Here is a 24,862-nt window from a genome sequence, read left to right as displayed (position 1 = left end):
TCCCAATTCGCGTGTTACAGAAATGTCCAGCTGCTCCTGACCTTGGAGTGGTCGGGAGAGTTTAACTGCGGGATGCATATGCATTGGAGATATTTCGCGCAAAACTGATGTTGTCGAAGGTGGCGAAAGCTATTTCCCCTTGGCAGTTGCTTTCAGTCCAGGCTCTGAGTTTTAGTTGGCCATAATGATTCTGGGTGAGTTGCGAATCACACAGTTAAATCACATGACCTACAGGATAAGAGTCTCTCCCTCGATGCTGATGGGCCATCTCGGAACACAAGCTCCAACAGTTCCGATCAACATCGGCAGCTTCATTTTTTGATTGGAGGACCAAAGTAGCGAGTACGCGTCTCATACCGTAGTGCATAATGCTGTAACTTGTAGCTATTGGATCAGGAAGGCCGGCCCTCATAGACCTTATATTTAGGCATAAGGATAACCTTCCATGAGTGCTAAAGACCATGGTGTTGTCTGAAACACAGCTCCATCCGCTGTCCACAATCGGTGCGGCAGTACTTAAGTAAAACGGAGATATATAAAGGACATCGAGAGAATTTTAGTTCAGTTATCATTTCCCCGCCCAATGAAACTAGACGCTGCCTCTATCGACGCGTTTGAGAATACGAACGAAATCAAAATAATAAATGAAAGAATCCAGCACTTGACATCTCAAATGTCGGGTCAGCCTCTATTGTATCCTGATCTTAATGCCGAGCGCACAAGCCTCTACAGCAAGAAACCCAAGCTATGACTAGCTTGGAGAAAGTATTTTATACAAGATTAGTGGGATTCTGCCTATGACGAATACATCTCTGGGAATGAATTCACCGAGCGCGATAACACATCCTTATTCTAAATATTCAAGAAGTATCTCCCAGAACGCGCGCAAGGCTTAAAGAAGCACTCTTTAAAGAGACTAAGTTGGATAGCATCATTGGGCGACAATGCCTGGACGATATGGTCAAACTCTGTACATCCACGGAACGCGTGGCGTACTATCCAGGACTCTCTCCAGTGGACAATTGCTGTCCAGTCTGTTCTCAGCCTATGTCTGAGTAAGTTTTTGCCATCAGTATCTATGCTGTCATATTATCCATCGCAGTATTGCAGTGCAAAGGCGAGCGAAGCACATCCTACAGTGTCGAAGACAATCCTTCGGGGCCCACGGTACCAACAACGCTACGGCAATGGGAAACGTGCACACCGGCGGGTACAGCATAATTTTGTGCAATTTTGCCATCTTTGTGCAGATATTTGCTGTGATGAAGAAAAATGGAAGAGCCATTGTCAAACGTATCTGAATAAATTGTACCCTCGATGTGGTATTTTGACGCTCCGCTATACCCTTGTTGCGCCAGAATTTTGCCCATTCTGCTTGGGAGATCAAAGAAAAGAACCGAATGAGAGGTTCCAGCAATGGAGGAGTTCTTTGATAAAATCTTCAAAGAATGAGGTATCTGTTACTCTTTGGAAGACACAAGAAAGTAGGATTCTGTCTTGTGTATATGCGGGTAGAATCTGATACCGTTGATCACGGTGGAATTTCGACACTTGTACGGGTGTTGTAAGGAGGGGAGACCAACCAGTTCTTCTGATCCCTATTCGCCTATCATACCTAGATTTATCTACGTAAATGCGGTGGTATGAGCTAAATTCTGAGATAAGATGATAGTGATCATCGCTCAAACCTGGGTTTTGCTCTTTTGCTTTCTGTCGAGCTGCCTTTTTGGACCACCCCATGCGATGCAGGGCATTGCTGATCGTGGACTTTGGTACGGACACATCAAATTCATCAAGAGAGAAGAGCTCTATCTCATGAAGGTATAAATCCGGTTTTTCCTGTAAATGATCACACAGAGTTTCCAGCATAATCGGAGTGATACTCCGCGGCCGTCCAGCTTTAATAGGAGGAGCTTTGATACTACCAAATAGTCGCAAGTTAGACCGAATCCTGGTAATAGCGCGTTCGCTGCAGCCTGCAGCTGCCGCCATCTCCGAGCTACTTAGTTCATCACTGCTAATTATCTCACGAATCAACACGAGAGTAGACTTTGCTAGGTTGGGAGCCATGGTTCGCTGCACCGCCCGTGGAGGTACCAACCAAGATATCCAGGCGAGGACTGTGAAAATTGACGAGGGCACTCAGGTTGCACCTTCTTGTCTTACAGGTAATCATTCCCGCCGCTAATATGATAATCCGGTAATTTACGATACATCCAAAAAACAGATGAGAGCTGACATAGCCTCTCCAAAAGTAGCTTAGTGTATCTTGGCATTTAGGGTTCGGGGAACAATGAAAGAGTATCGGGGGAGACACCGATTTCCGGAAATACTGTATCATATCACTGATAAACTCAAGCGTAGATTTAGCTAGATTCGGTGCCATGGTTCATTGCGCCACTAGTGTGGTCAATTGTGAAGGAAGACGGGTGTGGTGGGAACGGTGGACGTGGGGCAAGGAGATGACAGGTAATACACAGAAGGCCCAGCTTATACAATAATCCGGTATTTTACGGTACAAGGCCAAGAAACCAGGGTTTTTCTTTGACTATGCTAAAAGTAGCCTAGTGTTCCTTGGCACTAGGGTTCGAGAAACAGTGAAAGAGTGTAGGTGGTGACACCGATTTCCGGAAGTACTGTAAGTAGCTCATCACATTCATGCATAATCTCGGGTGAATATGCCCTCCACTTTCCCCGGATTCTCGGACAACCCGCTTCCCCACATTTTGGTCTGAGTTGATCACAGGTTAGATCGAGACTAGACCGATGCTGCCTCGTAATAAGACCATCATACTCCGCATGGCCCCACAAGATGAGACCCGGGAAAGGGGGTGAAATAATACCGCTGTCGTCTGATCGCCTTGGCGGGACAGTACATAGCGCTAATTGCTAGCATTAGAATCCTGCAAAAGCTGGGGTTGTCGGCAAGCAGCGGCATATTCCCCTAAGTAGCTCTTTGGCTCTTAATCTCTTTTTCTCACTCGACTGAACTAAGTGTTTGCAGACATTGAAGAAGATGGCAGAGACACCAGAGAAAAGCGGGATTCGGGTGCATTGGAAGTCGTTGGCGGCATGCTCGCTCATCTCTATGTCACCATTCCAATATGGTGTTGATTTCACGCTCATAGGCGGCTTCCAAGCTATGATTGGGTTCCTGAAGGTTGGCTTGATAGCTTCGGTCTTGGAGATATATGGAACTGACCGGGTCTTATTTGATGTAGATCTTTGGCGTGCCGGCAGACACACCCATCGGTTGGAATATTCCTTACGAGCGCCAACAGCTGATTTCGTCTCTTATGACGCTCGGCGCATTTGTTGGTTCTTGTTCTGCAGGTAGTCTATCCTGGAGATGCTCTGGAAATGCCTTACTGATGGATTAACTAGGACCTATCGCGACGTTCATTGGCCGCAAGACAAGTCTTTACATTGCCTGTGCCCTGATCTACATTTCCAATATTGTCATGATGACTACTTCCTCCATCGGCGGCCTTTATGCCGGTCGTCTGATTATCGGAGTGGGCAATGGATTTTTGATGACATTCTCTCAACTCTACATCCAGGTAACCACAGAACCATCATAACATCACCCAGGATATTAAGGGCTAACTATCATTTCGATAGGAATGCTCACCAGCCAGATACAGAGGCCTCATGCTAGGAGCCTTCCAATTTTGGACGTCCTTCGGGTCTCTTATCGGCACAATCATCGACAACTTCACAGCAAAGATAGACGACAAGAACAGCTACATCATCCCCTTGGGACTAATATACATTATTCCTGCATTCCTATGCGGCGGCATGCTCATAATCCCTGAATCACCACGTTGGCTCCTCCAAAAAGACAGAACCGAAGACGCGCGCAAAGCCTTGACCTGGCTTAGACCCAACCAGGAGATTGTCGACCAGGAAATGGCAGATATCCAAAGCGCAATTGAGCTAGAGCGAAATCTGGCTAGCGGCGTCTCCGTCTGGGATATGTTCACCAACCCCGTCGATCGACGACGGACTATTTTGGCTGTTGCGGCTGTGAGTACGCAGGCTGGCTCGGGGGCGATGTATATGATCGGTGAGCTTTTAGATTTGAGTGCATGTTGGTATAACTATCCTGAAAATTCTCTACAGCGTATGGAACATACTTCTTCGAGATGGCAAATGTTGGGGACGCCTTCGAAAACAGCTGTATCCTTACGGCGCTAGGAGTGGTTGCTATTTTGGTCAACATTGCCGTGGTTACTCGTCTCGGACGTCGACGATTCTTCTTGATGACCGGTCTCTTGATATGCGGGTTCAGCCAGCTGATTGTTGCTGCGATTTATACGGTGCATCCTGGTACCGAGTCGACGGGCAAGGCGACTGTTGGACTGTCGGTTATCTTTATTTTGGGATACAATGTAAGGAAAGCGTTTTTTTCTAATACTTCTCGCTTGGCTAATGTTCCGCCAGGGAATGGTTTCCACCTATGCCTGGGTGTCTGGTGGCGAGTTACCGTCTCAGCGTCTGCGTTCATATACATTTGGCTTCGCGGCTGCCATTGGGTTCCTTGGCGCGGTGAGTATATCTGACGAAATCAATAGTAATCACACTGACAAGTTGTCGATTGAATAGTGGTTGACTACATTTACCGCACCTTATTTCATCAATCCCGATTCACTAAACTGGGGGTAAGCAGTAACTATTCAATCAATTCTTTCGATATCAATGTACTAATGATAATTGTTATCAGCCCTAAGTACGGCTATATTTGGTTCCCGTCTTGCCTCATTTCAGCAGCTTTTATATTCTTCTATTTACCAGAAGTCAAAGGTCGAACTTTGGAAGAGATTGATGAAATGGTTAGTTCCTGTAATTATCTTTATTGCAAATTCAGATACGCTGACTTCTCGTTTTGCACTAGTTTGAGAAACGGCTGCCTGCTCGAAAGTTCGCCTCCTACAAATGTGTTGGACGGGAAGCACTTCAGGAGATGCAGACCTCGAGGGCTCACACTGAAGATACTGTTCATAGAACCGTTTCTAAGGAATCGGAGAAAGGGACGACTGAAGTTTATGAGAATATAGCGTGATGAGGATCCGGAATATAGCACGCTATGATCAGCTTTGGACTATTTGTTCACTGCCTGTGTTTTCGATGGCTTGTATTCAACAACAGAGGCCTTACATATGCAGTACACTGACAATCTGAACAATCCCGTTTTATACTATCAAGAGTGACCAGAATAAGAACATTATCCATTTCTCGATATAAAAGACAGCCACCTAAATTCACTACTACATCTGCTCCCAGTATAAGCTCACCAGACCACTCGTCCACACTCTATAAAAACTTCTTCACAGCCTCATCAAACGATTCCTCCGCATTTGTCTCCGCATCAAACTGAAAAATCCAATCTTCTCTTGGCAGCTGAATAGAAGACGGATCCTTCGCAACGGCCTCCCAATCCGCCTTATGCCACATATCACGTGTCGTCTCGCCGGTCTTCTGAACTGCTCGCACGCGCTCATACCTGATATCCTCGTACGCACGTACCGCTGCTGGCACAGAACCCTTCCCAGCACGCCGCAGACAAATCGCCATCACAACCCCGTCTTCCATCGCCTGCGTAGCACCTTGTGCTGAGGTCGGCAGAAACGGATGCGCCGAGTCGCCCAACAATGCAATGCGGCCATGTTTGCTCACCCATTTCGGTAGCGGGTCGCGGTATACCAGTTTCCAGTCTACCAGCGAAGGCGTCTTCTCGACGATGGCTTTGCAGAGCGGATCCCAGCCTTCGATCACTTTGTATACATCTTCTAGTTTTCCGGGAAGCGACCAGGACTCTTTGATATCCGCTTCGTCCTACGGAACAGTTAACTTCGCTGTCTCTGATGTTAAGAAGGTACGGAACTGACCTTATGCGTCAATACCCAACAGCAGTCCTGTCCATTCTTGATGGTCGAAAACAGGAAGTGGACGTCTGGTCCAATCCAGCCATTGAATGTGTCTCCATTCTCACAGAAGTGCTTCGTACGCGGATCCTTGATCATGTCTGTATTGGGAAACCTGAGACGTGTCAATATCTGGCCTACTTGAGTGATTATTTCTCTCTCACCATGCACGGAAGACGGCATATCCACTCGACTTCGGCTGATCAAAATACCCAAGCACCAGCTCGCGCGCTTGAGAGCGTACTCCGTCTGCGCCGATCACCAGGTCTGCTGTGACCTGAAGCCAAGTTAGTTAAACCATTAACCGAAGGACTTCAAAAATATTACCTTATTACCGCTCTCAAGTTCTATTCCCGCTTGATTTTCATCTTCAAAATACTTGGTGACCCTCTGACCCAGATGGATAGGAATTCCCAGCTCATCTTTGGCATAGTTGAAAACCACCGTGTGCAACTCGCCCCGGTGGCCGTTAAATGCAGGTGCCTCGGGATTTGGCTTAGGAGTCGGCTGTGTATAGACAAGTTCGCCTGTCCACTTGTGGATCTTGAAGCCATGGTTCTCTAGATGGATACTGAGTGGAGTCATGCGATCTGCCACAGAGCCGTTCGACCAGCGGCGGAAGATGCGGCCTGCATTTGGACCGAATGAAATGATATCGCCTAGCGATTTCAGTTCTGATGGATGCACATATTCGTCAGTGATTCTGGACTATGCGGGTGATTTGAGAGCATACCAGGAAATGACTCGTATATCTCGACATCGTGCCCTTGTCGGTGGCATTCAATCGCGGCCGTCAGTCCACCGAAGCCTGCTTGTGTTAGAAAAGACAAAGACAACATCTCAAATTACCTTACCTGCTCCAACAACAACCACTTTGATCCCTGAGGGCTTGGGCTGTGTGCCGTTAGAAGACTGTGGAACCGTCATCCTGCAACGTTGATTGTTATGTAGACCCAAATATGCCGGCGATCCAAATGAAAAGAAGACAAAATATATCCCTCTTCTCTGATATGTGGAGATAGCAAGTTACCTTAAAAATCATATGCCCTGAAAACCCCTCGGGAGTGCCAGTCTCCATCTGCCGATCGCATTTACTGTAACCGTCTACAGTCTAGGGCTCGGGTAGTTTCACCGGGCACCCTCGCCAATGAGCATTGCCATACTCACTCGCGCAATCGCAAGGTGGAGTGTGATGTTGCGGGGCTGCGGATGTCTCCATATTTTGTCGAGGATCTCGGTTTAGTTTGCCCCGCGTCCCCGCATTTTCGTTTAGTTTTGAGGCGTTGGAGCTACAGTAGCTGCCTAGGAGAAAGGGGCCTTTATTGTGGGGCATGGAAAGAGCAATACCTCGCTCAAGTTCATGCGGGGCCGGGAAATTACCAGCCCAGAGGATCTGGAGGATATATGAATGGACTTACCGATATGTGTAACTTAGGGAATCAAAAGGAGTAGATTACACCATGTCTACCTCTCGTCCAGAGTTCGATGGAAATACTTCAGGCACAGAAGTTGCGAGTGCCTTTGCCAGCCAAATCAAGGGCAAGAATGGTGAGATGCCCAGAATACCGAGGTATATAACAAGTCGCAATCCTGACACATTGCTACAGTGGTTATCACTGGTGTTGGTCCTGACAGTCTGGGAGAAGGCCTCGCTGTAGCAATAGGCGGCCAGAACCCTTCTTCGTTGATTCTGGCATCACGTACAGAGTCCAAAGTCCAGCAGGTTGCCGATAAGGTCCGACAGCTCTCACATTCAACATCTGTCATAACAGTAGTCTTGGACCTCGCATCCCAAAAGTCGATCCGCGCCGCAGCATCCCAGATCCAAGGCCTGGTCGATCGAGTCGACATCCTGATCAACAATGCAGGTATGATGGTCTTGGACCACCAGCTCACTGAGGATGGAATTGAGATGCAATTCGGAACCAACCATATTGGCCATTTTCTCTTCACAAACCTACTCATGCCACAATTCAAAGTCGCAGCTAGCACTTCAACCCGCGGCGCCACGCGAATTATCAATGTCACTAGCGCTGGACACCGGCTGTCGCCCATTCGATTCCACGACTATAACTTCGAAGGGAAAGAGACCCCACCCGATGAAAGACCACCTGATGGCTTACCAGCAATGTTTAATCCCGCATCAAATGGATATAATGGGTGGTTGGCTTACGGGCAGTCCAAATCGGCCAACATTCTCTTCTCGCTATACCTCACGCGACATCTAGAGTCGGCCGGCATACTGTCGTATAGCGTTCATCCCGGCTGTAAGTATCTGCAGCCAATTTCGATTTATGCATGGACAGCAAAGCTTATGAACCATTGACTAGCAATCGTCACGGGGTTGAGTCGGAACCTAGATGAGGCTGGCACCGAGACCATCATGAAGACCAGTGCGGTGTGGAAGAATTTGGATCAAGGGGCTGCAACCATGCTCGTGGCTGCATTTGATCCGGCATTATCAGGTATGTCCGATATGCAATTGGATGTGTCCACGTAAATATGTCACTAATACGTGGCATCTGTAGTCGTCACCGATCCGTCAGCTGTGTATCTTAGCGACTGCCAGTTTGCAAAAACTGCTCCTCATGCGGTGGACGTTAATGTGGCGGAAAGACTGTTCAAGCTAAGCGAGGAACTGGTTGGAACAAAATTTCAACTGTAACAACGCAGTAGATATTCGACAAATGCATCTTTTACTCTGCCCAGAAGCCCTACTTGTAACCTATACTTCTTTATGACTAACCATTCCGGATATTCGGCACAGAGTTTTCGGAGGTCCGACGAGCACACGACCAAAGAACAATGACTGGCGGAATAAAGCCGAAGAGTGGATCCCGACTTAATTTGCCGTCGGCGATCCGAAGCAGCCAGAAGAGAAATGCTATCGGATCGACGTCCACCGGTACAGGATTGGGTCAAGAAAAGGTGGCCTCGAACAGGTCTTTGCTGTCAGTGTCGGACCTGCGTCCGATGCATGACAATTCACCTAATTGCCTTCCAATCAAGACCCAGCATCTATCGCCGACGGAGCGAAAAGTGGCTACTACTGCTACGCTTGCATCGCAGACTTTTTTTCGGTCTCACTAACCATCCATTCATTCTGTTGACTCACCTTATTCATATATGAGCGCAGTGGCTGCCACCGTGGGTTAGAATTGTTTTGTTTTGAAATGCTTGGGATCTCCACATTGGCACATTCCTGTCTTCCCCCACGATTTAGCCCTTTCTTGGCTCGCTCCATCCATCCATTCACCTACATTGGCCTTAGTCCTGTCAATCGCTACAATGAATAAGCAGCGGGCCGCTGAACAGGCCCTACATGACCAGACGAACATCCTGCCATTCAAGCAGTTAATAGTCGTCTTCACGGGTCTCGCCATCTCATTGTTGATGACCAATATCGACCAGAACGGTATCAGCGTCACTCTTCCCACGATCGCACGCGACCTCAAAGCCCAGGACACTATCTCCTGGGCAGGGACGTCGTCGCTAATCGCCAATACCATGTTCACCGTGCTTTACGGCCGATTGTCCGACATCTTCGGCCGGAAGGTTGTCTACCTATCCGCGCTAGTGGTGATGTGCATCGCCGATCTGATTTGCGGCTTGGCCCAGACCCCAGCGATGTTCTACGTCTTTCGTGGTCTGGCTGGTGTGGCCACCGGTGGTATCCAGTCATTGACTATGATCATTGTCTCGGATGTGGTGACTCTAGAACAACGAGGTAAGTACCAGGGAATCCTTGGTGCTGCCCTGGGCGTCGGAAACGTCTGCGGACCGTTCCTTGCTGCTGGGTTCACGATGAACTTGACGTGGCGCGGCTTCTTCTGGTTGATATCACCATTGGCTGCTCTTTCAGCTGTCCAGGGACACTTCTTGATCCCCAACAATGCTCGCAAGGAGAGCTTCCGGAAGAACGTGCGCCGCATTGATGGTTGGGGTATTCTTGCATCTTCCATTGGCGTTATCTTCGTCCTGATTCCCGTCTCCGGAGGTGGATCCTATTTCCGCTGGGACTCACCACTGGTCATCAGTCTGCTTACCATCGGTGGTTGCGCTATGGTTGCCTTTGTGATCATTGAGTGGAAGGTCGCCACGCTGCCGATGCTGCCAAGTATGTGTCTCCTCTTATTATTGGACTGGGAAATGAAGCTGACAACAAGAAAAGTGACCTTCTTCAAGGACAGAGTTATTTCTGCTCTTTTCCTGCAAAGCTTTCTTTTGGGCGCTGCATACCAGTCATTGTTGTACTACCTGCCCCTCTACTACCAGAATGCTCGTGGTGTTTCTCCAATTGTGTCTGCGGCCTTCACCTGCCCTATGGTTATCTGTCAATCTTTCGCTTCTATCACTTCTGGGCAGTATATCTCCCGTCGCAAGAGATATGGCGAGGTCATTTGGCTCGGCTTCGGCCTTTGGACCTTGTAAGTTGCTATTTTCCTCTCAATTTATGCACATTGCATGCTAATCTGCTCATCTTTGTAGGGGCTGTGGTCTTATGCTTCTATTCAAACATGATACCCATCCCGCAGTCGTCTGTGTGATCGTTGGCATTACCGGCATGGGCATCGGATTCACCTTCCAGCCTACGCTAGTTGCCCTGCAAGCCCATTGCACAAAAGCACAGCGCGCGGTCGTCATTGCGGACCGCAATTTCTTCCGTTGTCTGGGTGGTGCGTGCGGCCTGGCCATCTCCGCCGCCATCCTGCAGGCGACTTTGCGGTCCAATCTGCCTGCGAAATTCGCCTACCTGACTCATTCGTCGTACTCGCTTCCAGACCGTTCCGCTCTTACCGAGGTCGAGTGGGATCAGATTCTCGATGCGTATTCCAAGGCTTCGCATTCGGTTTTCCTCTTCATCTTTCCTGTCATCGCATTATGTTTCCTTGCCTGCATTCTTGTTCGAGATCACGGACTTGAAAGACCTAAGGATGTCCAGGAGATCGAAGAAGAGAAGCGCAAGGCTGCTGAGGCGGCTAGGGACCCCGAGGCCGGTGTTACTGGGCCTGTTACTGAACCTGTCTCGGAGGAGGAACTGCCTTCTGAAGAGGATCATGTCAATGATGAAGTTGAGAAACGACACTCCATGTCGTCGACACTTGCCGAGTCATCTATGCCACCATCTCGGGCGGAGCCGGTTTTGACTGTTGATCCTCATCACTAGGGGAAGTATTGATAGAGTTTTGTCCTGCTCTTGTTTTATTGGCAATCTTTTGCATGGGTGGCGCTTGATACCAAACATATCATGCATATACGCATAGAATAACACGATTTAGATCTTGAATAATAATGACATTATGTATCTTAAAGAGCTTCGAAAGGCATCATAGTATGACTCCAAAGAGTTCCCGACACATTTTCCAGAGTCTCAAAATCCGGCATCCACAGCGGATCACTTTCATCCTGATCAATCCAAGGGGCAAGCTGCAGGGCCATCCTAACTGCATGATCTGTATCATCTATCCCAATGCCAACTCCAGAGCCCACTGTAGTATCAGGTGCCAGGCCTGTGGGGTTAGCCGGCGCAAATTTCTCGCCGCTATCCATGCCCGGTATAGCCGTATTCAAATTGGTCCATCCGCGCTGGGCAGTCATAAGCTCTGCCATGCCTGCATTTCGGGCAGTTTCGTTGCCCTGCAACTTCTCCATGGAGGCATTAACGAGTAGTTCAAATGCGTCTCGGTACTTCTTCACCCATGACGCGCGCTCACTCATCACGAATAACACTGTTGAGCAAGCGCGGATATCGTTGCTCATTTGCACGGACCAGACTTCGTCCGTATGGGTCCACAGTGCATACAGCAGAGTAATCCCCGCCATAAAAACAGTTTGCACTGCAAGGAAGGAGTGGCCGTATTCCAGGGTTTGGTGGAGACGTTTGTGGGATTGGCATATTTCCCCTGCAGAACGAAGACAAATGTGATAATATGGATCAGAGATGGGGAGAAGGGGTAGAAATGGTTGGATCAGTAATCGCACTGCTCGGTTGTAATGAAGCATTGGGTACTCGAGATCATTTTCGCCGAATCGAACAAAAGCTTCGTTTTTCCATTCCTGTAATTCGAGATACAGTGGATCCATTTTGGACCGCAGAGAAGGCAGAGACCTATCGGCTCGGTAGATTTTGTTTTGGATGCGGGAGTCGATGCGGCGCAGTTTGAAAAGATAGATGGCGAATGTCAATGTTGTTTTCCTGGTCGCATCTTGGGGAGCCGTCAGCACTGCTGGGTCTTGTACATCATCATCCACATCCATGGGAAGATCGAGGTCTATGTGGCGATCGGAGATACTAAATGGGCGCCCTAGAGACATGCATACGACCCGTTCAAGATAGTACACCGTCCAAAACAATCGCCGTCGCAGCTGAACTGTGAATGGGTGCATATTGATCTCGTTTGCCTTTCGGTGAAGGCCGAGATCGATAGCGGTGCGCATAGCAAGTCCGATCATGTACCACATTCCATGGCTCGATGCTGTACGCAGATGGTAAACGACAAGAAGTACCATTGCTTCAATATTTTGGACAGAACGTGTTTCACACATAGTGGGTACATATTGTAGAGCATCCGAGTAAAATCGCTAGAAACAGGTGAGCAACTGATCATCAACAGGCAATTTTTGAGTATACCTCTGGAGGTGTTCCTGTATATTTATCGCTAATCTGAATCATCGTCGCACCGATAGCGTATACTAGATTGAGCTTGAATATCGCAAATCGATCCGATTGCGAAAGCTCCTCGCGCTTAGTTCTTGCCAACCGCCAGCGTTCCCCATGGAGACGCCATAGTTCTTTCCGGTCAAGGAACGGGTAGCGTAAATGAAGCCGTTTGAAATATGTCTCGAGAATTTTGTATCCCACCTCATCACTTGGAGGCTCTATGTTAGATGGCAAGCTAGGTCGGTCCCGAATGCTAGCGTTGCCACCATTACCTGACTGCGATGCATTGGGGCCTGGTATATGGTGAGGTGCCGCAGATCCAGGCGCATTTGATTGATTCTGCACTTGGGCTCTTGAAAAGAACTGATTCCACACGCTCGCCTGGACCATCTCTCCCAAGTTGGCGGCGAGGGAGACACCGGAGCTCGAACCCACGTACGCAGGCGCTTCAGAGGAGCTCAGCGCAAGAAGGCCCACGATCTCGCCAATGGGATTGTTGTCAAGCCCTGACGGTGGTGTTGCTTGGCTGCCTTGAGGCGTCGCATTTGGAGCAACGGACGGTTCTGACCGGACAAGCTTCTGCTCCAAGAATGCAACTCGTTCTTCGAGAGCTCGGGTGTAGCTATTCCAGTTAATCAGTGTGTGTACCAAATGATGATTAGTCTACATACTCGTCATTTTTCTGTCCATACTCTTCTCGCACGCTGGACTTGTCGCATGTGACCCCCGCCTTTTGGCAGTTCGAGCAGGTCGGATATGCGTTATCGCACTGGATGAAAAACATTAGAGAATGAATACGGAAAAAATAGTTTACTCACTCTTTGCTTCCTCGTTTTGCAGCGAGTACATGCCGTCCGTGTCCGCTTGCGAGGGTTGTCACCTGTGACTAGCGGGCTGGACTGTCTGGACGACTTGGGACTTTGCCCCGACGCATACATGACTGATATGCGAGTCTCAGATAGTACAAGACATTATTCCAGTGTTCATGTGTCACAATACCCTGGCGTGGTGGACTGACGTTGCCTGGGGTGTGACGTCGGGAGGGACGGATGAGGGAAGTTGAGCCGGAGTGGATGCCAAGACATCCATCAACTGGGGCATTCTGGAGCTTCTATACGAACAACCAATCCACAAACTTAAAAAAATGACTGCCTACTTTATTTCTATATGAGAAAAAATGGTGGATTATTCGAGAACAAGCTTGCCAAGTCAGGGACATCAAATCTTCTCTCGAAAAACTAACCTCATGGGCCCCCGGGCCAGCATTGGCTCGAAACATGAAGAAAGCCATGTCTGGTTATAAAATTCATTAGACCGGACAAATATTTTTACTGGCCTATAACCGTTGCTCTGGGAGTAATTGAATCAATAGGCTACCTAGAATACATTACTCTCTTTGATATGAGATTTCACGATTTGTTGTCAATGCATTCAGTCAGTCTCCATCAAGTCCTTTGTTCATCCCAAGATTTTGCGGATGATCTGCGAAGAAAGGTTGCCAGTAAAGGTACGAGTAATTTGCTGAAGATCGAGATTAATTTCCCCAGAATTCCGTCAAAATCCCATCCCTAGAATTCAGTGACTGTCAGTTTTCAAACAACTAAAGCCCTCACTTTATCCTTACGGGCATTGAAGTTCCTCCACTTTTTGAGACCCATGCGAAAGCCCGTTCAATCATTGCCGATTCGTATCGCGCGCACGCCAAAGATATTTCTTCAGTAGAGGGGGGTCTGCCCTTGCTTGCGGTCCCATTCAGGTTCAGCAGGTATGGAAGAAGCTCAGCACAATCATGCATTGCTTGGTTCCCACCCATGCCTCTGTGGGAATACTAAGTCAGTGAGGAAGCGTTAATATGTCATCAGGAATGATACCGGTTAGGTTGCATTGCATGGATCGCATCCCCAAGTAGCCAGATTCTTGCGTGCCCCTTTTCGTGCATCTCCTCTCCCGCCTTCTTCTCAAGACGTTGTCGCCAGTCCTTAGCGGGCCTGGTACTTGCGCGCAAGGGAGTAACGTAAATGCCGGAGCAGTCCTCATCTTCTTGGCCTGTGCTGAGCAGGTCCTTACTGTTGGCCCTCTGTCAGTGGATTTGTTGCGATATTGTTCAAAATTTTTGAGTTAAACGGAGTGACTCACTATTCGGGTGCCCAGTCTTTGATAATGTCCAGGCAGAACTCTAGTCGGTTGGGAATGTCCTGGTAAGACTTGTAGGCAGTGGCCAGAGCTCTGGGGACGTTTAAACCCCAGTAGAAAGACGCCTCGCTCTCATCATAAGCTACATGATTACTCGTTGAATCAGTCGCCTGCGAAGGCAGGTATACTTGACCAAAGATGTGTCAGTAACCAATATAAAACCAGAGTGTGAGCTTGTTGAGTGCATGAACTTACATGCATAAAAAAAAGAGACGCCCTTTGAAAACACCAGAACCGGTCCGTTCTGCAACTGATGCGGGAGTTTATTCATTCGGTCCCTCGGTAGGCTTCCCTTCGCCAAGAAAGACCAGTGCGTGTCAAGACTGACCAAATTTTCCAACCCAACTGCCTTGTTGATTCGTGAACCACTCCCGTCTGCGCCAATCAGGATATCACATTCGTCAGACTTTCCATCTGTGAAGAATACCTTGACGCTCTCGTGTCCACTAGAATCATCCCGCTTGATGTGGTAGGACGCGAAGCATTTGTCATATACAACATTTCCACTTGCTCTTACAGGCTCCACAAGCAAGCTGCGCAGGATCACCCTATTGATAGCATAAGATCTTGAGTAGCTGGGTAAGCTGGTCAAATCCAAGATAGGGTCGAACTTGGTCGAGTACAGGCATGGAGCAGCACCCCCAGATGATGCGGATTGTCCAAGCTTTTGAACGATCCTATTGAGGTGATCCTCGCGTAAACAAACTATGAAGCCTGTCAGAGCAGAATCCCCTAGACGGATTTGGTAGCCCTCCCGTTTGGAGCCCTCTGGGTCACGCTCATAGATGGTAAAATTGATATTCTTGTTCAGGAGACCGTTAGCAAGCAAGGAGCCCGCCAGCCCGGCCCCAATAATGATGACTCTGAAAGGCTTTGATTCCGACATTGGACGTTTCTATCGTGAAGAAGAATTGGCTAGCGAGCATGAGAAAATATCTGTCATTTAAGAAGTACTTCTGGTGACGCTTTTCATAGACTTGCGCTCCCGACATTTCAATAACCGAATGATCGGTTACTGGAGCGGAGGCAACGAATTTTCCGAGTGACAATCCAGGATGTGGTGACGTCCCCAACGCTGGCGAAGAGAAAGGTGGGGAGCCGATGACACCACCCGTAATTGCGGGCTCCCGACGTACTAGTTCCATCTGAGCGAACCGCCTTCACAGAGGACATTGAGGGGAGCAGAGAATAGCTGTATTATTCACTTAGCTCAAGTTGGTCTTCTCGGACATGGGTTAGAAGTATAATTTTCAGAGCAGGACAAAGGTGTTTCGTACTGAAAAGAGTCCCCTCGGGACCCCGCAATTGGCCCATTGTACCTCTACTTGTCCGTACTTAAGACCCAACCAATATGCTTCCATTTCTACATTCCCGGTCTTACTAGAGACTCAATCAAGAGCGATCTTCATAGTGAAATGGAGAACAATGAGACCCTGGAGTATTTTGGTATGCAGCCCTGATCTGGCATTCAGAACCCCGTCTCATCGACTAGGTGCGACGACCTTCCGCCTTCGAGTAGCAGGCCTGACCATCTTCCACGACACATGGCTAAACCGACCCTCATTGTTGCCTCAAGCCCTCAACATCAACGATATAACGGACGTAGATTACATCCTGATCTCCCACGCACATTTCGATCAGTACGTCCCCTCTTCGCATAAGACCCACCGATAATTGTAATCTTACTCGCAATCTTAACTCCCCCTGCTAACCTAGTAATGTCGCTACAGCCTGCCTGGCGCCGATGTGATCGCTAAACGCACCGACGCAATCGTCATCGCCAATGGTGAAGCCATCAACCGTCTCCGCGACGCAGGGGTGCCAGAAACCCAGCTCCTTCCCGTCGCTGGCGGGGAGCGCGTTCCTCTTTTTACGCGGGAGATGCGCCTTGCTGCTGCAGCAGCTAGCCCTACCATTCCCCTCCACCAAGGGAACCCTCCAACTGCCCCCGCTGAGCCACACCATACGCTGGCGGTAGCAGAGGTGCATATATGGCCGAGCCTGCACTGCCTCCTCCCAGGTAGCCACAAGACGCTTCCTGATGTTTTTGACACAGGTGTTCCGTATGATGGAGAGGCGACACCCTTTGATGGCACGCTAGATGTCACTCGGGGAATGAAGTACGGACTATTTAGGCTGAGGGAGCTTGTTTCGGTTGAGGCTATTGCGGGGGATGAGAAGCTGCGGTGTTTTCTGGAGTGGTTGGAGGATAGAGGTGAAGGGAGGAATGTCATGTCAGCTTGTGATGGGGGGCAACTTATGTTTCATGTTTTGCGGAGAGGAGGCGCAAGTGCTGCTGGTGCTGGAATATGGAAAGGAGGAATTCTGTTCAATGCGCACCTAGGTGCGTACGAGGGGATCATGAAGACGATACGACCACGGCCGAATCTTGTGGTGCAGGGTATTGCCGGCAGAGCGAATCTGAACGGCAGACCGTTCAACGGGTCCGCTGCCGACTTTGCAACGGAGCTCCTGAGGTGGGTGGGGGAGCCCGAGAGGGTAATTTGGTGTTTGCATGATGAGTGGTAGGCTAATTCCTCCTTTTCTGCTGAGATATGCACTGACACAGTCTACAGTAGTCTCATCAGACCCTATCGGGTAGACACGACGGCTGCAACTGTGGCGGTGGAATCAGGCACGAGTTCGAGGGTTGTGGATCTGGTGTATGAGCAGGCTTATGTTTTATGATAGTAGAATTAATAGAATAGTTTAAGTGGAATGGTATGCAAGGATCACACAGTTTCGCCTCGCTATACTATCAAGCACAAAATTGGTTCAAGTTCTCTGTTCGATTCACACTCTACGCTGGGGCTCGACTCAGTCTATCACCATCACTCGCAAGACAAGTTGCAGTGCGGGGGTTGTTAACCACAGTCCTTCGTGACACAGAAGCTGGGGCAGGGCCTTTAGTCTGGGGTTTGGAAAACCGAAGTTCGCGCCGAGGTTGGGAAGCTCTCCTCCCTCCCACCTGAGCTTAAGAAGAACTTTAATCTCGCAAGGTAAAGGTGGTATATCTTCTCCCAGCATATGAGCACAGTATACCGCGAAGAGGCAAACAGCGCCACATGGCAAGGCAACTCGGGGATCCGGCTCTCCGTTCTTTTCGGTTCCCCGCTTGGCCGCTCCGTAGTCTGTGTGGATCAGCTTCTGGTCATGTGCAGTAGTTTATAACCGCAGATCGCATCGACGCTTCAATGAAGACAGAGAGCGTCCACGAAGCACTGAAGGACTTTTACCCTCTGTGGAACCTACTAGTTAAATATATGTGCTTACCTACACGTACAAAATCTTTCGTTTATAAGAGATTCTGGTTATAGTTGGCCTAGTCAATTGTACAATCTCGGAGCTGGAGCCGGTTGTGAAAAATTTTTTTAGAAATGAGAAGATTGTAGCACGCATTTCTCTTGCGGAGAGTTTCGGTCAACCGTCTAGAGAATGTATTCATAGACAAAGCTACTTGAATTATATAACCGAAATGCGGTATCGGGTTTGTATTGCATTCGTATCGATTGGTCATGGCTAGTAACTCGGCCGTCAAGCACCAGATGGTCCAAATGACGATAGTGTTAGGGATTGTTCAGAGAAAAATATCGTGAGAATACGATATGGTCGTTTCGGGTGGGTTCTCGTTGAAAAGCTCACCCACGCCTAGTATTAGCCCCTTGCACAGTGTTGGCCATTCTGTACGACTCTCAAGAATGCGAAGAAACTCCTTCAGTATGCGACTGGCACTTCCGGGACTAGACAGTATACCTACCCCTGTGAGATGAACGAGCACATCCGAATCACCCCGGACCCATCGTTCAATCACACTTGATTCATAAGACTGGTCGATTTTGAGCAGTACGCGGGAACCACCGGGCAAGGACTGTTGGTTATGTGTAGAGAGTGCGTTGGGGTTTAGTTTCTCGTAAGCCCAGAGAAATAGAGTAGCGATAAGGAGACAAAAATAGTGATAGCAACTGGGAGTAGCAATGGATCTGACTCTGCCAAGTAAAGCCCCTGCATGCGCAACGCATTCCCGCGATGCTTCTGGATTCAGTTGCATCCATGTGGTTAAAAAGACTTTCGCAGTCGAAATATCCGACTTAGACGCATACCAGCCAGAGTATGCGTAGAGTGTCCTCAGTGGAATGTGCCGGAGGATGGATAGTAAATGAAAAAAGTCGTATCGGAAACCTCGAATAGACCCTCCAAGAATAAGTCCAGGTAGCTCCGATGCTTCCAACAATTTGAACTTCCAGTCTAATCTGCTTTTTCGGGAAGACATTGCAGTTTCCACGCGTTCACCGTGGTCACTGCAGTCATTGAGTGCACAAGACTGGGAGACGGCGATAGCTCGCTTTTCCTCCACAAACAACATGAGATGTAAGGCGAGCTTACTGAACTCTGCTGAATTTAAGAAAGTACTGTTTAGAGCCCATTTCATAGAAAACAACTGCTTCAAACTGGGTGACTCTAGTGAAATCGATATTTGTCAGCTCGGCAATTAGGAAAACTTGGGGGCGTCGAGACAAACCGTTGCAGGAGCCTGGATTATTACTCCATTCGGCTTTATTCCGCAATTTCCACATAGCGTCGGAGGATGGAAGCAGTTGCTCATAGTCTTGTGCGGCGAAGCTAGGCTGCATCCCCATGAAGATGAAGCACATGCAATCCACAACTTCGGCAGGCTGTGAGCATTATACAATAAGAAAAATTAAAGAGGCCAGGTAAATTCCGGGGCCTACTTGGGTTCACTAACCTAAGAAGCAATACACAACACGCCTTTGTGACTCCAGGTGTACCCATGAATGCCACCGGCCATGAGTTTTAGCCGTCGTGACTTCAGGAGATAACAATGAGGCTTTTGATGTATTATGGGAGAGAAATGGTCGAATCAATGTAGCGAGCCAGCTACGGTAGATCTGCAGATTGATGACATTGTCGAATCCTGTGAACATGAGATTGGTGACAGCAAGCAGAACACATTGTGCTAAGATCAGCGTATCGTATCTCTGAGCTTTCAGCGCCTATCGTCGGGTCAGCAGGCTAGGCGTAAACCAGAAGCTCCGGGTGGTCCATACATCAAGTGGAAGAGACAATCTCAAAAGGGTCAGCATAGACGAATATTGAGCTCGTTTAGTCAGTTTCGTGTACTGAGAACCGACTGATGCAACAGCCAGAATAAGGATCCACGGTATGTCCTCCTGCTCCAGCAGCGACGGGTGAATGAACGGCAACTGATTGTCAAAGTATTCATAGTAGAGTTGAATAAACGAGTCAAAGACAGACAACTGAGGAAACAGAAGGTTATTAGAGCGACCCTTAGACTGCTCTTTGTAGAATGCAAGTATGGCATTATAGGCTGTCTCCAGCGGCATCCTAACGTGGCAAAAGCTCTCAGCCATAGTTATGTCATCGTCTGTAGGACTAATGATCGAGTGCACGCTGGGTGTCGCACCTTGCGACCGACCCAGTTGCTGCTGCCCACGAGGCGAAGGCGAGATCATTTCGGACTGATCCTCACGACCGCGCTGTAAGTTGGAACCACCCTGTCTATAATTCTGGGTCGTTCCCCGAGTCGCTCCCGGGGGTGTAATAGAGGAGGCATGGAGATAGCCATAATATGAGGTCGGATCGAAATGCGGTTGCAGATTGACTAGAGGACTATCGTAAAAAGGGTCATCGTGGGGGAAAAGCCAAGGTAACTCGAGTCCCATCTCGAATGCTGCGAAGGACTCGCCAACATTTCCCGAGAAACCAACAGTATTGTCAGGTATATCAAATGAGCCATGTAAATCCAATTCCGAGACATTATTTTCTGATGGTTGCTGATTCATCAGGGGCACTTCAGCGGCACCTTGGAACACAAGAGCAGCTGGCGGATCCAGTGCTGAGCGGGCTTCATCGTTTATTGGTCCTGGGTGGGACTTTTCGCTTTCGTAGACGCAATTGCGACCTTTATTATGACATCTCATACATGGTAGACTACCACTGCACTTCACCTTATCTTGGGAACAAGGTCGGCAGGCGGTGGTGCTTCTCCTGCGCACAACAAGCCCCTTTCCCGCTGGGCCATGAGTTGCAAGGTGCCTAGCGAGGGTATCCCTAAATGATTGTAAATAGCTGCTTCATCATAGGGTCGAAGTGTTTGTCACCTTCTTGAAAAAGCACGCAAGCAGATCTGACAAGAATATGGACGCAGCCCAGAATGGCGGCGGAGATGTCGCTCAAGATGCTCTCCGCGAGTGAATTTAGCCTCACAATATTGGCAATTCATGTCTTTAAAGCGAATGTTGTAAATAACAAGTCTCTGATTACCACAGTATCGGCAAGTTTGAAAACAAGATTGACGAGTGCTATCTGGCGTCTCGTTGATGCGGGATAAAAGTATGCGGAATGGACGAATTGCAAGTGAATTATTATTCTAGCTTACGGCTTAGGCATGCGGGGGCCGTAATGCGGGGAGTTCAAGTAATGCAATGCGCACCCGGCCACCAACGAAATTAACCGCAACTCATTTACCACCAAAATAGCCACAATAAATGCAAATTCAGCGGTCCAACGTGAGATCAGCATAATGCTTGCAACTGGAGCTATTCAAAATGGTTAAATAATTCTGTTTGAGGTGCTGCAAGGGTCTTGAATTTACCTAAATCTACCCTCCGTGATTGAATCAATGGTCGTGCATCACGCGGCGAATATACACCAAATAGCCAAAACTTACCACCACAGAAGTATCTAACCTTCTAAGTTATATTACATTCACAGATCAATAGGGTCTACCACCCCAAATCAATACTGTATGAGAAATGGCCCGAATTCTGCTAGGAAATCGTGTCAAAAAGGATGCTTATATTAGCAAGTACTCAGTTTAGTACTTTATTCGGCGACTGGACAGTGACGAATTGGAGGGTAGGCTTTTCGGGTAGGTAATCGCGCAAAACCTTAAACATGACTAGAGCGATGCTACGGGGTCGTCCACCTTTGTTAGGCGGTGCTATTACGCTACTAAACGTCGGTACATAAGAAGAGATTCTTAGGACAGTATTCCTATTATAGCTAGTAGCCTATGCCATCTGCAATATAGATAGCTCCCCACTATAGATCATATCATAAATAAGCTCATGCTTTTGAAGGAGCTAGGTTTGGGGCCATCTTAGCTCGATCACTCGGGATTAGTTGTTAGGATACCCCTCCCTCGGGAGACTATTTGGGAGAGGGGGTATAGAGGTGTTGGATATATTGAATTTACAAGCGAATACATACTTAAAAGTACTATGTAATCTACGTAAAAGCAATACACGTCCAACTGACAGGGGTACTCCGGAAATACCCCCAATATAGACTAGTGTGTCTTCGCATTGGAGGCGGAGAATCAATAGAAGAGTGTAGGTGGTCGCACCAGTTTCGGCACGCACTGTAAGAGCAGGTACGTCCTTAAAATATAAAAGCACAGAGATATATTATACGCTAGATAGACTGACTAGTGAGCGATTGCCAGCTAAGAATCTCTATCAAGATTGCAAGATTAATTACTACGTACACAAAAAGAACGATGTAATCATCTAGAACAAAGGATATCAATGAATCCTTTCACAGTTTACCAAACAACGCGTCGAATTCCTTCACAAAGCAGGGCCATATGTACTAAGCCCCCTAGCAAACCGCTGGATCTGGTTCGCATAATATGTCTAACGCAGATAAATCAGTCAATCATACATGCGGTTAGGTCATGAGAAACTTACAGACTCAGCTCCAGCGCCCACAAGAAAGCTTGGCAACCACCTTGCAAAGAAAGGCACTGGCGCTTTGTTCAGAAGCAGTTGCATTTTGTCATGCGGAATACTCTCATCCAGAAGCTTCAGGGGCCATCTTGGGTCCACAGCAGCCGGTCGTGCAATTCCAATCAGATCACAAGCATTGTCTTTAATTGCAGCTTCGGCACCAGCACGACTCCGGAACCCGCCTGTCAGCATAAGGATCAGCTTTGGGTGTCGCTGGCGCACTGCCTTGGCAAATTCGAGGAAGTAGGCTTCACGAGCGGCAGTGCGTTCAGATTTGGGTGCTTGAGGGGTTGATTGGGAGGTATAGCCCATCATCTATATTAATTAGCTTCCGTCGTGATTGAATATGGACCTCTACTCACCCTAGTATCCTCGTAGGTCCCACCGCTGATCTCCATGAAGTCGATACCCGCCTCAACGAGCAGCTTGATTTGTGTCATGACGTCTTCAAAGGCGGCAGAGCTTTGATCAGCGGAGTTGAGTTTGATACCCACGCAGAACTTTGGTGGAACAACTTTGCGGATCTCGGACAAGATCTCCAGTACAAATCGAGCGCGTTTCGCGGGCGTGCCGCCATATTCATCAGTGCGGATATTGGTCTATTCGTTCATTAGTTCCTTTCATTGCACGGTATCTCAAAATAAATTAGCCCACCTTGGCATTCAGGAATTGATCTGGGAGCAACCACAGTCAGTATACCATCTTCAGTCCATCCAGTAGTGAACCTACCAAGTAAGTACCCATGAGCCCCATGCAACTCCACGCCCGCAAACCCAGCATCGGCCGCCAGTCTAGCAGTATCGACAAACTGTCGAATCACCCTCTCGATATCGGCGCGGGTCATCTCCCGCGGCTGTGACCAGGTGATGGCCGCAAGAGTTCTCATGAGCCAGCCATCGCCTATGTTCATAGGGACAACACTAGGAGCAAGTGTCGATCCGAAGATGCCACGACGACCGGCAACCCGAAACGACTGACGGCCGGGATGGCAAATCTGCAGGAGAGCTGGCGTGCCGTGCTTCTGGCACGCGTCGGCGTACTTCTTCCACTCCGATAGCAGAGCCTCGTCGTTGCCCGTGTACTCAGAATGCAAGGCCGCATCAAATGGGCTGCCCATGTGGTTGACGTCAACCTGGACGTTTCCTGAACAAAGGTTAGTTTGACGCGTCGTCTCTATGGGTGGAAGTGCTCACCTGTCAGAATGCTACCCCATCCGCCTTCGGCCCAGTTCTCGTAGGCGGCTAGGAGTTTGGGATTTGGGTGGTTAGTTTTGGCCATGAGCTCGGCCATTGCAGCCTGCATGATGTTAATATGGCTGTAGCTGTATGACAATGAGATCAGACCTACCTTGCTTAGGCGGTTGGGGAAGACTAGCCCGCAAGGAAGCTTGACGGGATCTGCTAGTGGGGAAGACATGCTGTGTCGTACGTAGTATTTGCGCCGAATGAATAGATGGATGTATGGTTCTATACAGTGCGGTATCACTGTAATTTGCTTGCAGGCGGCCCTAATATGCGGGCCTTGAAATACGTGCAGGCGTCCCTGAAATGCAATGTGCAGATCTCGATGAGCAAAATCTGCAATTGTTGTAAGTTGAAATGTACAGCACGCTCAAAAACAGGCCCTACCGAAACAGTTATACTCCTCTACCGATAGCAAGAGATCCAAAAGAAAAATATGAACACCGTTCATTATTCAGGCTCTTCAGGGTTAACTTAAAAAAATAGCCTCGGCATTTCGTTCGTCATCGCCCCACACGGAGGGATTAATCTCTCCGTCGACCCAGATCGGCCTGGGCACGATCCAGGAGAGCCGTAGCTTTTTAACTTAATTTTCTGCAGCAGGGAGATAGTGGAAATCCTACCAGTATCCACTTGAGTCTAGGACTGTGACAGTTGGTTGTTATTCGGGGAGACAGGTTTGTCCGGCTTCAACATGTGACGATTCTTCTTCGCGAATACATAGTCCTACATGCGCCAATTCCCAAGCTGATCGTAGGTTTGGTCTGATCATATCGTTGCACTTGGTAGCGGTAGGCCAGAGGAGAAACCAGGATACATAGATGGAGATAATAGGTACATCGAGACACGAGGAAATGCTCCGTGTGAAGTGTGGCAACGGACCGAGGAGCGGCACGGGCGATAACCCCAGACCAGATCTACGGCGTTCGGACCGAGAGGGGCGGCGGAGAGAAAGTCCATTTATTTAGATCAGATGTCATTGAATGCTGTCCTAAGCCAGATCCCAAAAATGCAGGAAGGGGACCCAAAATGCGAAAAACCGAGAACATGTGAGAAAAAAAGGGTATTCAATCA

At 48.6% G+C, this 24,862-nt stretch overlaps 8 protein-coding genes across 8 annotated transcripts; 4 read left to right on the top strand and 4 right to left on the bottom strand.

Moving 5' to 3' along the window:
- Positions 1-3,016: 3,016 nt before the first annotated feature.
- N7474_006980 (Maltose permease) lies at positions 3,017-5,062 on the top strand (the record flags this gene model as incomplete). Its single annotated transcript, XM_057198390.1, has 9 exons — positions 3,017-3,160; positions 3,222-3,318; positions 3,385-3,560; positions 3,622-4,066; positions 4,123-4,391; positions 4,444-4,548; positions 4,606-4,661; positions 4,724-4,832; positions 4,895-5,062. The coding sequence occupies 9 exons, from the start codon at positions 3,017-3,019 to the stop codon at positions 5,060-5,062; spliced, it is 1,569 nt and encodes a 522-aa protein (XP_057051830.1).
- Positions 5,063-5,313: 251 nt separating this feature from the next.
- On the bottom strand, positions 5,314-6,851 carry N7474_006979 (uncharacterized protein; the record flags this gene model as incomplete). The annotated part of the gene is made up of 6 exons (XM_057198389.1): positions 5,314-5,835; positions 5,889-6,039; positions 6,089-6,201; positions 6,252-6,598; positions 6,658-6,732; positions 6,779-6,851. 6 exons carry the CDS (start codon positions 6,849-6,851, stop codon positions 5,314-5,316), a joined length of 1,281 nt encoding a protein of 426 aa, XP_057051829.1.
- Positions 6,852-7,384: 533 nt separating this feature from the next.
- On the top strand, positions 7,385-8,589 carry N7474_006978 (Short-chain dehydrogenase; the record flags this gene model as incomplete). The annotated part of the gene is made up of 4 exons (XM_057198388.1): positions 7,385-7,472; positions 7,532-8,191; positions 8,255-8,389; positions 8,453-8,589. 4 exons carry the CDS (start codon positions 7,385-7,387, stop codon positions 8,587-8,589), a joined length of 1,020 nt encoding a protein of 339 aa, XP_057051828.1.
- A 623-nt stretch (positions 8,590-9,212) lies between these two features.
- N7474_006977 (putative MFS transporter) lies at positions 9,213-11,091 on the top strand (the record flags this gene model as incomplete). Its single annotated transcript, XM_057198387.1, has 3 exons — positions 9,213-10,041; positions 10,096-10,351; positions 10,413-11,091. The coding sequence occupies 3 exons, from the start codon at positions 9,213-9,215 to the stop codon at positions 11,089-11,091; spliced, it is 1,764 nt and encodes a 587-aa protein (XP_057051827.1).
- Positions 11,092-11,231: 140 nt separating this feature from the next.
- Positions 11,232-13,523, bottom strand: N7474_006976 (putative C6 transcription factor; the record flags this gene model as incomplete). Its single annotated transcript, XM_057198386.1, has 4 exons — positions 11,232-12,506; positions 12,556-13,207; positions 13,257-13,354; positions 13,404-13,523. The coding sequence occupies 4 exons, from the start codon at positions 13,521-13,523 to the stop codon at positions 11,232-11,234; spliced, it is 2,145 nt and encodes a 714-aa protein (XP_057051826.1).
- A 2,680-nt stretch (positions 13,524-16,203) lies between these two features.
- N7474_006975 (MBL fold metallo-hydrolase) lies at positions 16,204-17,307 on the top strand (the record flags this gene model as incomplete). The annotated part of the gene is made up of 2 exons (XM_057198385.1): positions 16,204-16,418; positions 16,509-17,307. 2 exons carry the CDS (start codon positions 16,204-16,206, stop codon positions 17,305-17,307), a joined length of 1,014 nt encoding a protein of 337 aa, XP_057051825.1.
- A 1,850-nt stretch (positions 17,308-19,157) lies between these two features.
- N7474_006974 (uncharacterized protein) lies at positions 19,158-20,738 on the bottom strand (the record flags this gene model as incomplete). The annotated part of the gene is made up of 3 exons (XM_057198384.1): positions 19,158-19,451; positions 19,566-19,790; positions 19,845-20,738. 3 exons carry the CDS (start codon positions 20,736-20,738, stop codon positions 19,158-19,160), a joined length of 1,413 nt encoding a protein of 470 aa, XP_057051824.1.
- Positions 20,739-22,388: 1,650 nt separating this feature from the next.
- Positions 22,389-23,963, bottom strand: N7474_006973 (NADH:flavin oxidoreductase/NADH oxidase family protein; the record flags this gene model as incomplete). The annotated part of the gene is made up of 7 exons (XM_057198383.1): positions 22,389-22,454; positions 22,509-22,862; positions 22,910-23,146; positions 23,202-23,221; positions 23,277-23,690; positions 23,741-23,843; positions 23,895-23,963. The coding sequence occupies 7 exons, from the start codon at positions 23,961-23,963 to the stop codon at positions 22,389-22,391; spliced, it is 1,263 nt and encodes a 420-aa protein (XP_057051823.1).
- Between the last annotated feature and the right edge of the window lie 899 nt (positions 23,964-24,862).

The sequence above is a fragment of the Penicillium riverlandense genome (genome assembly GCF_028828495.1).
Source record: "Penicillium riverlandense strain IBT 135883 chromosome Unknown utg000006l_segment0_segment0, whole genome shotgun sequence".
Classification (NCBI taxonomy): Eukaryota; Fungi; Ascomycota; class Eurotiomycetes; order Eurotiales; family Aspergillaceae; genus Penicillium; species Penicillium riverlandense.
The sequence above is the reverse complement of the archived record's forward strand: the minus strand, read 5'-3'. Positions and strand labels throughout refer to the sequence as shown.